This window comes from Dermacentor variabilis, chromosome 1, assembly GCF_050947875.1.
Source record: "Dermacentor variabilis isolate Ectoservices chromosome 1, ASM5094787v1, whole genome shotgun sequence".
In the NCBI taxonomy this organism is placed as follows: domain Eukaryota; kingdom Metazoa; phylum Arthropoda; class Arachnida; order Ixodida; family Ixodidae; genus Dermacentor; species Dermacentor variabilis.
In genome coordinates, this window is record NC_134568.1 from 213,827,903 (window position 1) to 213,838,792 (window position 10,890).

The following is a 10,890-nucleotide window of genomic DNA, read 5'->3' on the forward strand; positions in this document are numbered from 1 at the left end:
GTTCTTTCTTAGCGGTGCTCTTCCACCCGGCGGGACGACAGAACAAGTTTCTGAGCTTCTGTTTGCACATGTCCCAGTCGTTAAGCTCTTCCTCGTGATTGTCATACCACACCTTTGCTGTGCTTGTAGGTAGAAGACCAAGTTAGCCAACATAATCATCGGATCCCATTCATTGTGGGCACTTATATGCTCATACGTGGCGATCCAGTCATACGTGGCGATCCAGTCGATCGAGGTGGTCGGTGCCATAGAACATTCTTGGATCCTGCGGCTGAGCCAGCACAACTGTCGGGGTTGTAATGGTTGATATGGGCCGCACCATGTCGAGACCTGTTTCGTCCGTTATGTTGTCCACTCCGAGGCAATGACCACTACGGAGTTCTGTTGTTTTTTGTTGTGGGTACCCAGCACCTCCACCTATTTGTCACGTTGCAGAAGTCGCATATGAAGTCACGTATAAAGATGTATTTACAATATTTACACGAGAGACAACGATGCATAAACAAGATGGCTGTTGAGAGCAATTCCACCTCTACACATCAAATTGTCTTCTTCAGACTGACGCTACTCATGGTTGCGCCGTAACAATATGTTATTCATACGCTGCTGAAACGCTAGTGGATAAAAGCAATTCCCTGTGTGTGAAAATAAAGTTGCACTTGATATCAATCGAACGCAGTAGTCAAAACAGTGCACTTTCCTGAGCATGTACTAATGCTTGAGGCATTGTTAAAACAGTGTAGAGGTCATCGCGGAAAATTAGGCACCTAAGAGAAGCTCCTAGGTCTTCACTGCTGCGGTCATATAACATTTGTGTACCCATGTCTACCAAAGCACAAATTTTGCATTGTTTGGTTGCGGAAGTGATAAAGGTACTGAATGCCTGTTTCAGTGATACCATATGTCAAAGTTTTGTATTTCAAGTCTCCCAATGCGCCATATTTTACCAAAAGTTTAAGTGCCGTCCTCATTTTGTACGGTGCATAGTGTTGTTCGTGGAAGTGTTGCAGTGGTAGCATTAACCACATGTCAAAAAGCTGTTCATCAAATTGTTTAATATTTCTGGGCCCAATATTTTCTACTTAGTCGAGGAGAATTCACAAGATGGCTGCCTTTGAAAAGCTAGTGTATTTACTACCTGCATGACCTGTAGCCACTTACTGCATACCTCATCAATAAGGCACACCACTGGTTAAGTTTTTTATCTAGTATGTACTAGGTTCAGATGTGTTCACGAGAGCACCGATTTGGCCATCAGCTCAAAGCTTCACCCTTGCTTCCTTTGCTCAAGCAAATTCAGTGATGGTTGCACCAATGCAATGCTACAATATACATGTGACTATAGACTTTGGTTGCGTTGTAGTTGAAAAATAGTAGACTGAGAAGGGCACATGACATCATCCAGATGGCATTCACAAATTGTGAATTAAGGTTGGAAATATCGATTAGCGATTAATCAGTTAAAAGTATCCCACAAAAGGATTATTCTTCATTGATGTCCACCCGTCATTTAATTGACATAATCAATCATACATGTTCAATTAATAATTTTCTAGAGTTTGACAGGAGTGGTGCAAATATTTTTAAATCATACTAGAATGGGCGGAGCATAAGCAGTGACTGTGCGGCTGTGGTAGAGCGACTGTAAACTGTTTTTGAGAGTCCCGAGTGATGCCAAGCCGAGCGCTTCCCCTCTCTTCCCTCACACGCCACCACACTGCCCGAAGCTGGAGGCTTGAAATATCCATGCAATTCAATGTATGCTATAGCAACCCAGTCATTGATTGTCGTGTCACTCTCAGTCCACTAAAGACGTGGCACAGCATCTGCGCCAGTTTAAAGCATGTATTTGACATAGCAATGGAGTTCATGTCGATTCCAGCAAATCCGTAGCTTCCAAGTGCCTATTCTCACATGCTGGTTGTGTGGCCATTCAAAGAAGGCGTCGGTTTCGCCCAAACAATGCAGCCAGTTGACATTCCTTTGCTCTGTAGAAAAGAGAATGTGGCTGAAAATCTTAAACCAGTAATTTTCTTTTCCCCTGTGCATGTTGCAGTTTTATTGCTTATTTTAGTTGGACATCAACTTTTACTTTTGCCATTTTTCTTATTTCTTGTTTAATTGTGCTGTACATGGATTTACCAGTGCCATGTATTTTGTTTAATTCTGCGCTAAGTGCCATTTTACAGCATATACACTTTATACACTCATATTTCTAACTTGGTTTCACCTCTCAAACATTAAAATAGGGTCCCATAAAAAGTAGATAACTGTGTTTAAACCTTTTTAAAGTGCAAAGACAAAATTTATATTAATCAATTCATTGATAAAAAAACCCTGCATCGAAAGCAATTAATTAAAGGCTAAAATTATGAATGATCAATCATTAATTGAATTAAAAAATTAATTGACCATCCCTATCATGAATGTACCTCTTATGTTGCTCGCAAGAAGATTCAAAATGCTCCTTTCATATATTTTTCTTCCATAGTGGCTGGATAGTCTTTTTTTCAACCTATATTTCATTGTGTGCAGTTTTGCTAAACTACAGCCTGTGGCCAGCACCTCATATTGGGCAGAGTGAGCACATCTTTTGACATTTTTCACATGAAAGGCCAGCATGTGGAGGACATCAACATTCTTCTAGAAAAACAACATTGACTGCGAGACCACAAGACTGTAGACAACACGGGCGCTGTTGCATCTGTGTCGTCTGTTTTTCTCTGGTCGTGTCGTGTAGCCAGCACTATTTTTTCACCATGTTGATGCTCAACGAACTAGCTGGCCTCATGCTCTTGCATGTTATCACTTCTGTTTAGGGGCGTGCGAATATTCAAAATTTTCGAATATTATTGAATATTCTATTTGTAATATTCGTGTTCGATTCGAAAACTAGATATTTGAAAATTTTTGAATATTTGATTGGATACGAATATTCGAAACAAATTGAATATATTTCTGTCTGTACTGGAGCAAACATGGTTCTTAGCGTTTATGTTTATCTAATCTAAGAAAATGTGTCTGATATTGTGCTGAATTTTGCGATAATTTCATGCTACTGGCGAAACTTCACCTGTAAAATAAAGTTAGCCACTGGACGTCCAAGTTGTGCAGGAAAGCCAGCTTTGTAGTAGCACGGGGCACAGGTTTGTGAACAGCAAGGGTGCACTCTTTTGCAGGTTCCACCCTGAGTCTTGAGCTTGTTGCTTGACAGCAAATACGATGAGTGACGGCTAGTACAGCTCCGAGTTTATGGGAAATTGATGCGGTATAATAAGGGCACAGGTTGGCGAGAACGGACAACTAGAGAAAATTACTCAATTTTCCAAAGCTAACATGAGCCAAATACAGTCTTTTAGTATAACGGCTTACTATAATTGCAATGTTCCAACGTGTTAAAGGGACACTAAAGGCAAATATTAAGTCGTACTAGAGTGATAGATTAGTGCTTGAGAATCTCTAAGGCTTCAATATTATCGTCAACGGGGCCTTAATAATCGAGAAACTGAGGTAAATGCAGGACATGATTACAGACTTCCCCGGGACTTCAAGCACTTGCCCAATGACGAAAGCACTCCTCAAATAAATTCTGTCACTAGTACTCAACCACTCGTTTCAAAAAACATCATTGTATTGTATCAGAAAACGAAATAAAATGCTACTTATCCAGTTCCATTTCATATTTAGAAAAAAAAGGACTAATTGAAATTACCCTTGACAAAATAACGTGGGTGGTAGAAAGGTTTCATTTTCGCTCAACTCTGCCCCGCCCATGCTTTCGCGTTTCAGCAGTTTCGTTATCACGTAGTGCTGCGCTGGTTTTGCTGGCTTGTGAAACTTGCACAAACTGCAAGTAGGAGAGAATTCAGCTTCCATGTTATGCCGCGGGATGCCCGAACGGTCTACGCCACTTGACCCAAAAGCAGCTGCAGCGGCGAATCTACCACTCTGTCTTGGCTCGGTGCCACCATGTGTCAGGTGCCATTTTACTCACCGACGGAAGCAAAGGGTGGTGAGGACATATGCAATGTCACCAGTTCCCCAGTTGGGTGGCGGGAGATTTTAAATTTAAAAAAGGCATTTGGACCCTTCAGGTGCAATTTTCTTGTAAACTAAGTCCTTTCTTGGCACGAAACAAGCGTTGTGGTGTTTCTGGAATGGTATTTAAACAGTCCACACTGACTTATTTGCCTTTAGTGTCCCTTTAAAATAAACCAACTTGCTAATAAATGCATGTCGTCATCATCATCATCATCAGCCTGGTTACGCCCACTGCAGGGCAAAGGCCTCTTCCATACTTCTCCAACAACCCCGGTCATGTACTAATTGTGGCCATGTTGTCCCTGCAAACTTCTTAATCTCATCCGCCCACGTAACTTTCTGCCGCCCCCTGTTACGCTTCCCTTCCCTTGGAATCCAGTCCGTAACCCTTAATGACCATCGGTTATCGTCCCTCCTCATTACATGTCCTGCCTATGCCCCATCTCTTTTTCTTGATTTCAACTAAGATCTCATTAACTCACGTATGTTCCCTCACCCAGTCTGCTCTTTTCTTATCCCTTAACGTTACACCTATCATTCTTCTTTCCATAGCTTGTTGCGTCGTCCTCAATTTAAGTAGATGTATGTGCACATACATAATACATGTGTAATGCATACGTAATGCATGAGTAATGCATGTGCACATCATTATTCTATATCTGTTTCGATATTCGCACACCCCTACTTCCATCACCACCTTCCTCTGCCACAAATAATGCAAACGGTGAGAGTAGAAACAAGAATGCACAAGACTAGCCATTTTCGACACAAGTATGAACTGTACGGGTGCTTGAACATAGGCTGGTGACTTGCCATAATGCAAGGTGGCAATGTGGCTTTGGCATTGTGCTACAAAGCCTGAGGTCGCATGATCAAATTATAGCCAACGCATCCCCTTTTTGACAAGGGCTAAATGCAAAAATGCCTGTGTACCCTACATGGGTGCATGTTTAAAGGACACCAGGTGGTCAAAATTAATCCGGTGAGGCACTACGGTGTGCCTTATGACCATATCAAATAGTTCTGGCTCGTAAGACCCCAGAATTTAATTTTTTTATTAAGTGGGTTATACCACCAATTAGTACATACTGTTTTCATTTTCCTACCAGGTATGGGTTAACAAGGTGTCACTTGTTTGTTGCAGAGCTATGTTTATTTAATTGCACTGAATAATTTTAGCTGCATTCGAATCCACTTATAACAATATTCGAATGCCATGAAAATTCCATTGTTAAACTGATAATTGTTAAAACCAGGTTGCATGAAAAGATCAAAATAGGGGGATTGCAGAGCTGATCTTGGCAAACTATAATGGCGGGGAGGCCAGTGCCCCTCCCCACTATATCCCAACCACCTTCCTCCGTCTGGCTGCTGATTGTGCTAACTCTTATAACTACTTCCTGGTTGCTCCGATCACGTGTAACAAGCCACTGCTGTTGCTGTTAAAGAATGGCACTGCTATAACTGCAGAGAGGGGTCACGGGTGGCAAGCAATATGCGAGCACCACTGAGGCAGTGCTTTGGTGGGCCCAAAAGGGGCCTTTTAAAAAATGCGAGGAGGTTGCCGTGGCAGCCTGTCAGCTTGAGAAGTCCAGAAGAAACGCTGAGGCGAGATCGCCACAAGCGTCTGACCCCGTAACGTCGCACTGCACGAGAAAACCCTATGTCCGTCAGCCTTGCCAACATCCTTCTCCAAGGTATCTAGGTGCTCCACGTAGTGCAGCAGAATATTCCTCACGAAAACGAAGCCCCGGAGGGACTGAATCATCTGCCGGGCCTCCTGTGAGGACAACGTTGAGGCAGCCTGCCCGACCGCGTCATCACTGCCGTCGTCGCCATTGCTATCCGATGCAAGCATGTTCGCAACGATCGCCTCATTGGTTAGAATCACATAATACTTAGTTTCCAAATCTATAGCCGTGCACATTCTTTTCACTGCCAACGCCGTGCATTGCCGATTATCAGCGGGTGGGTCAGTCATCTTCCGTCTTGGCGGCGAGTCGAAAGAGGCTGAGAAACCACGTGGCCAGGAACGATTTCGACGCAAAAGACACACACAGGGCTGTTTGAAGAACTGTGCTGAATGAGGAGCCAGCAAGCAAGATGCGAGCAGCGGAGTTGAAATGTGTTTCGGAGGGTGGTGCGGCATAGAGGTATGGGCGCAGCCAATTTGTGTTCAGAAGGCTGGAAGGGTGACGGGAGAAAGACGCGCGGAGAAGGCTGGGAAATGACAGCGCAGCGGCCGTTTGAGCAGCGGGCCATCATGCAGCAGCTCGAATTTCTTGTTTTTTTTTTTTTTTTCTTTTCAAGGACTTCGCATTTCACTACCTTTCGACTTGGACACCGAGCAGCCAGACTTCATCATTATAACCGATAATGTGGCATCGGGGCATTGTAGTAAACAGGTTATTTCACCATGCAAAACATACAAAAGTTGACGGTGCAGCAGCTTCTCATTGTTATAACCAATATATTGTTAAAACCGGTATTGTTATAAGTGGGTTCGACTGTATGTGAAATTGTGACACTTTCAGAGCAACTTAACATTGTACTTGCAGGCCACACCAGTGCCCTCACTGCCTCAATCGATATGCTACGCCAGAGGCATTAGCACGTCACCAAGCCACCTGCAGTCACAACTACCCATGCCCAATATGCCGCAAAGTGTTCCTTTGTGAGCGTTACCTTCGGCGCCATTTAATCGTTCATCGGGCGTCAACACCCCATGTCTGCTCAGTTTGCCACAAAGGTTTCAAGACTGACCATTACCTTAAGGTGAGCAGCGTATTTTCCTAACCTAGAGAACTTCCCATGGTGGCACCTATGGCTTTGTGCTGCTGAGCAGAAGGCCATTCTTGGTTTAACTCCCAGACAGTGCCATTCACATTCTAATGGAGGTGGCAAAACGCCCATGTATTGAAATTTCAGTGCAGGTTAAAGGGTACCATGTGGTTGGAATTAAGAGCTCTCCCTTATAGCATCTAAACCATGCCTTAAAATTGGTCAGCAGCTATGTGAAACAGACATGTTTACTGAACCTGTCATCCTGACTTGTGGCACTTCTTTTCGTAGGGTGGCGGATACATTGTGGCATTGTGTAAAGGGGACAGTGCACTGTTAGTAGTGACTATGTTGCAGAATACTTGTCAAAGAGCCACAAAGGTGAAGCCTATATTTGGCCAAAAATAGCACCAATGGCCAGTGCATCAAATGTGTTTACATTGTTTGCTTTAGCCATTCATTATACATGAGGAATGAGGTAAAGCAAAAATCTAATTAATGTTTGGTTGTACAGCTCAAACAAGCTGGAAAGTTAGGCTTTTTCTATTGGCCAGGACAAGTTATGCTCAACCATGAAAACGCATCCGCAGCCAATAAGAGGTACCAATTTACAATATTTTTTTTCCCCGGGGAGGGCTGTCTTAAGGCAAATAGTAAAACAAGCTTGCGTATACGAATGCAACCCCGCATCGTGGAGGAAGCCCAGTAAGGCTCTGTAATGACTGTCATCTTAACTCTACTTGCTGAATTCAGCTTGCCGACATAACCCAAATAGGTACACATATATACACGAATTTCTTGTGTGCCAATTAACAGATTAAGCAAGTCAATGAAGCTACATTACTTTGTCAAAAAATGCATAAGCTTCACAGTAACTCACATTTCAATGTTCACCTACACTGGGTACAAGGACACAGCTGTGAGCCTCTTAATGCCATGGCAGATACCAGAGCATGTGACAACATGAACATGCATCCACCAACACCACTTGTTTAGACTCACTTAGCATTTTCCTAGCCTCAAAAAATTATCTTTGGGCAGTGCGTCTCTACTTCAGCTCTGGCTGCATGCGTCCTATCTTGGAGGTAATCTGTGAGAGGTTCAAAGGCTAGCCGACCCAAGATAGCTGATGGCTTCGTGCACTGTGTTCTCATGCACCTAGTTCACGTTGATGTGAGAGGCAACGTGAAGCGAAATATGCTCGCCGCTGCTGCCACTCTTTGTCACGCCAGTGTTCTGACAGAGTTCCACGGTCATCGAGCGAGATGTGTTCATGTTTGCCTGTGCACGCATGACGACATGCTTGTGTAACTTAAATGTTTACAGCAGTTTGTACAACTGATAAATGTACTAACCTTGGTGCTTAAAGCTGTCTATTAATTTGTTGTTGTAATCAGTGCTCCACCTTTTGGGCAAAACTGCAGCTTTTTTCCGGTTCACATTAAACAGAATGCTTAATTAATATGAACACTCATTTATGATTACTTGAACAGCACAGTTTTAAAATCAACACAATTGATTTATGTTGTTCATTCCTTGGGTTCAATTTGTTGGTGGGCTTATGGCTACAGTTGAACCTGCATATATTAAACCCACTATAACGAATTATTGTGTATTCGAACAGCTGTAAAATCCCCTTGAAAAGCCCTTGCAAATGTATAGGGCTGGTGCACGTGTATATAGAACGCCTGTTCACCTGCACATTCAATATATCGAATGTGGCACCATGCCAAAGACCTCAAAGTGCACTTCTTTGTACACTTTGAGGCCTTCTGGTACCTGGAAGTGGAGAAGGGAATCTCAAAGACCATCCAAAAGAGATGGCAACACGCCCGTGCACAGCCGCTAAACTGACATCGGCATTTGACATGATTCGTCACGTGTGTAGTGATAAGGAAGGCACAGGGCTTTTTCACCTTGACAGTCTAGATGAGATCGAGACAAGCATCTTCAACTTCATTTCGCAGAAGAAGCAAACCAGGATCAGCAATTTTCTTGCGCGTGCATAAAGTCTGCTTGCTTTTTTTTTTTTTTTTTTTTCTGAGTTGCATGCCGCCGTTTGCCTCAGGGCCTATTATTTTATATATCAAATTACCTATATATATCAAGCTTTCTTGGGATAATTTTCAGTTTCGAGATATTAGGGTTCAACTGTATTACTTTGTTAAAAATGCCGCCTTTGTCTATCTGCTTAACAAACAGTTTTCGCCGCTTTTGTTCACTTGTGTTTTCTAATCTCGATCAGGTCCATGCAGTTGTGCACTCCACAGAGAAGCCTTTCCTGTGTTCTCAGTGTGGAGCCACATTCAACCGACAGGACAAGCTCAAACGGCACTATCTGGTTCATGAATCAGTTAAACGGTTCAAGTGTCCTTTTGCTGCTCACCTGGGCTGCCGCAAAGAGTTCAACCGTGCTGACAAGCTGAAATCACACCTGCTGACCCACAGTGGTGTGAGACCCTATGAGTGCCGCACATGTGGTCGTGGTTTCACCCAGAAGCAACGGCTGCACGAGCATGAGAAGCTGCACTCCGATGTTCGCTCATACCAGTGCACCAGCTGCCAGCAGAGCTTCCTGAACCGTAAAGCACTGGAAGACCACACATGCCTTGGCGTGGCCCACCACAGCAGGCAGACGTGGTCTGCAGCCCTTCGTGGGCGGCGCCGGCGACTTAACAGTTCCAGAGCTGTCAAGGCACGGGCACGATTGGCAAGAGGGCGATCCACTGCAGCTGAGGATGGTGTAGATGAACTTGCTGGCGAGCCAGCTGAGTTCAGCAGGGGTGTGGGCACCGAGAAGCAGCTGGACTCTAGTGGACCTACTTTGGAAGAGTTGGAGTGTGCAGAAGATATTCCAACAGCGCACATTGAGATTATTTCAGCAACAGGAGACTTGGACACTGCAGTTGCTGCCGTGACACAGGTGTACCAACCTGTAGAAGAAACTGTAGTGGACAATGGTGCAGAGGGAACCACTGTTTTATATGAAGCTGTGGAGGAACCTTATAGTGAAGTTGTCTAGGAAGCATTGCAGGATATTGAGCATCCCTGTGGCTGCTGCTAACTTGCCAAGAGTGCTCTTACGTGACCAGACACTCAGTGGTGAATATCTGAAGGCATGCGTCCCTGTTGGCAGTACCTCTGTGTTTGTCTCTACAGTCCCAAGAATACAACTGTTGAGTGCTCATTGCATGTACAAAGTTCATGAAAGATCTCTCTCTGTGTCTCAGTGTTCAAAGAGCATTTATAAAATAGGGACTTTCTGCGGCCTAAGATTTTGGTTGTGAACACATTTTGAGGCTTGACTTTAAAGTTACTTCATTTTACATGTAGCGTATGAAGTGTCAGATATGCTATGCATGTCTTTCCGTCATCATCTCTCCTTCATGAGATCAGAGCTTCTGTGACAATTAAACTGTTTCTGTTTGAGGATTTGTTCATTCCTTCTAAAAGAGTATGTAGACTTCTGTGTATGCTGAAATATACATACTTGCTTCTTTTTAGTATTTAAGATTATAAGATTGTAGTCTTGCAGGAGAGTTTGTAGTTGCGGCAACATAGTATCCTTAAAAGGTTGACTTAAATTTTTTTGCAGTTGTTCAACACAAAATAAATGCCACAAGTGACACTAACCACCTCCTGAACTACTTTAGATCTTCTAGCTAATACCCCTGTCAAGCGAGCAAGTTAAGTGCACTTACAGGGAGTGCACTTTGGGACCTTGAGTGACACTTAAGGCTACGTGGTGCTAAACGGGAAAACAGCGCACTCGCAGTAAAAAAAATATTGGCAACAGACTAAAATAGTGTTTTTTGAAGATGTAGACTGAAATAAAAAAAACCTCCTAAAAAGTAATTGCTTTAGTTGTGTTAATGAAAAACAATCTTTATCTATATTTTCTAAAAAAAATGAAAATATTTTTATATGAGAGGGTTGCAAGTCAATGCCGGCCAAGATGAATGCCTAGCCACTGGCATTCGTCACACGATGGTGGCGTGCGACGAGGCGGCATTTGATCTTGCTAGAACAGAATAGCGGCAAGTTCTGGCCTGATTATTTTGTTAAAAA

At 43.4% G+C, this 10,890-nt stretch overlaps 1 protein-coding gene across 4 annotated transcripts in view; it reads left to right on the forward strand.

The window, feature by feature from the left end:
* The window catches only part of LOC142592732 (zinc finger protein 341-like), an 85,517-nt gene extending 75,265 nt beyond the window's left edge, over positions 1-10,252 (forward strand). For all 4 annotated transcript variants that reach the window (XM_075704353.1, XM_075704363.1, XM_075704345.1 and 1 more), the window contains 2 exons: positions 6,600-6,816; positions 9,068-10,252. In XM_075704353.1, the coding sequence (XP_075560468.1) occupies positions 6,600-6,816; positions 9,068-9,844 (994 nt within the window). In that variant the 3' untranslated portion in view covers positions 9,845-10,252. The remainder of the gene's footprint in view (positions 1-6,599; positions 6,817-9,067) is intronic.
* Positions 10,253-10,890: the final 638 nt, after the last annotated feature.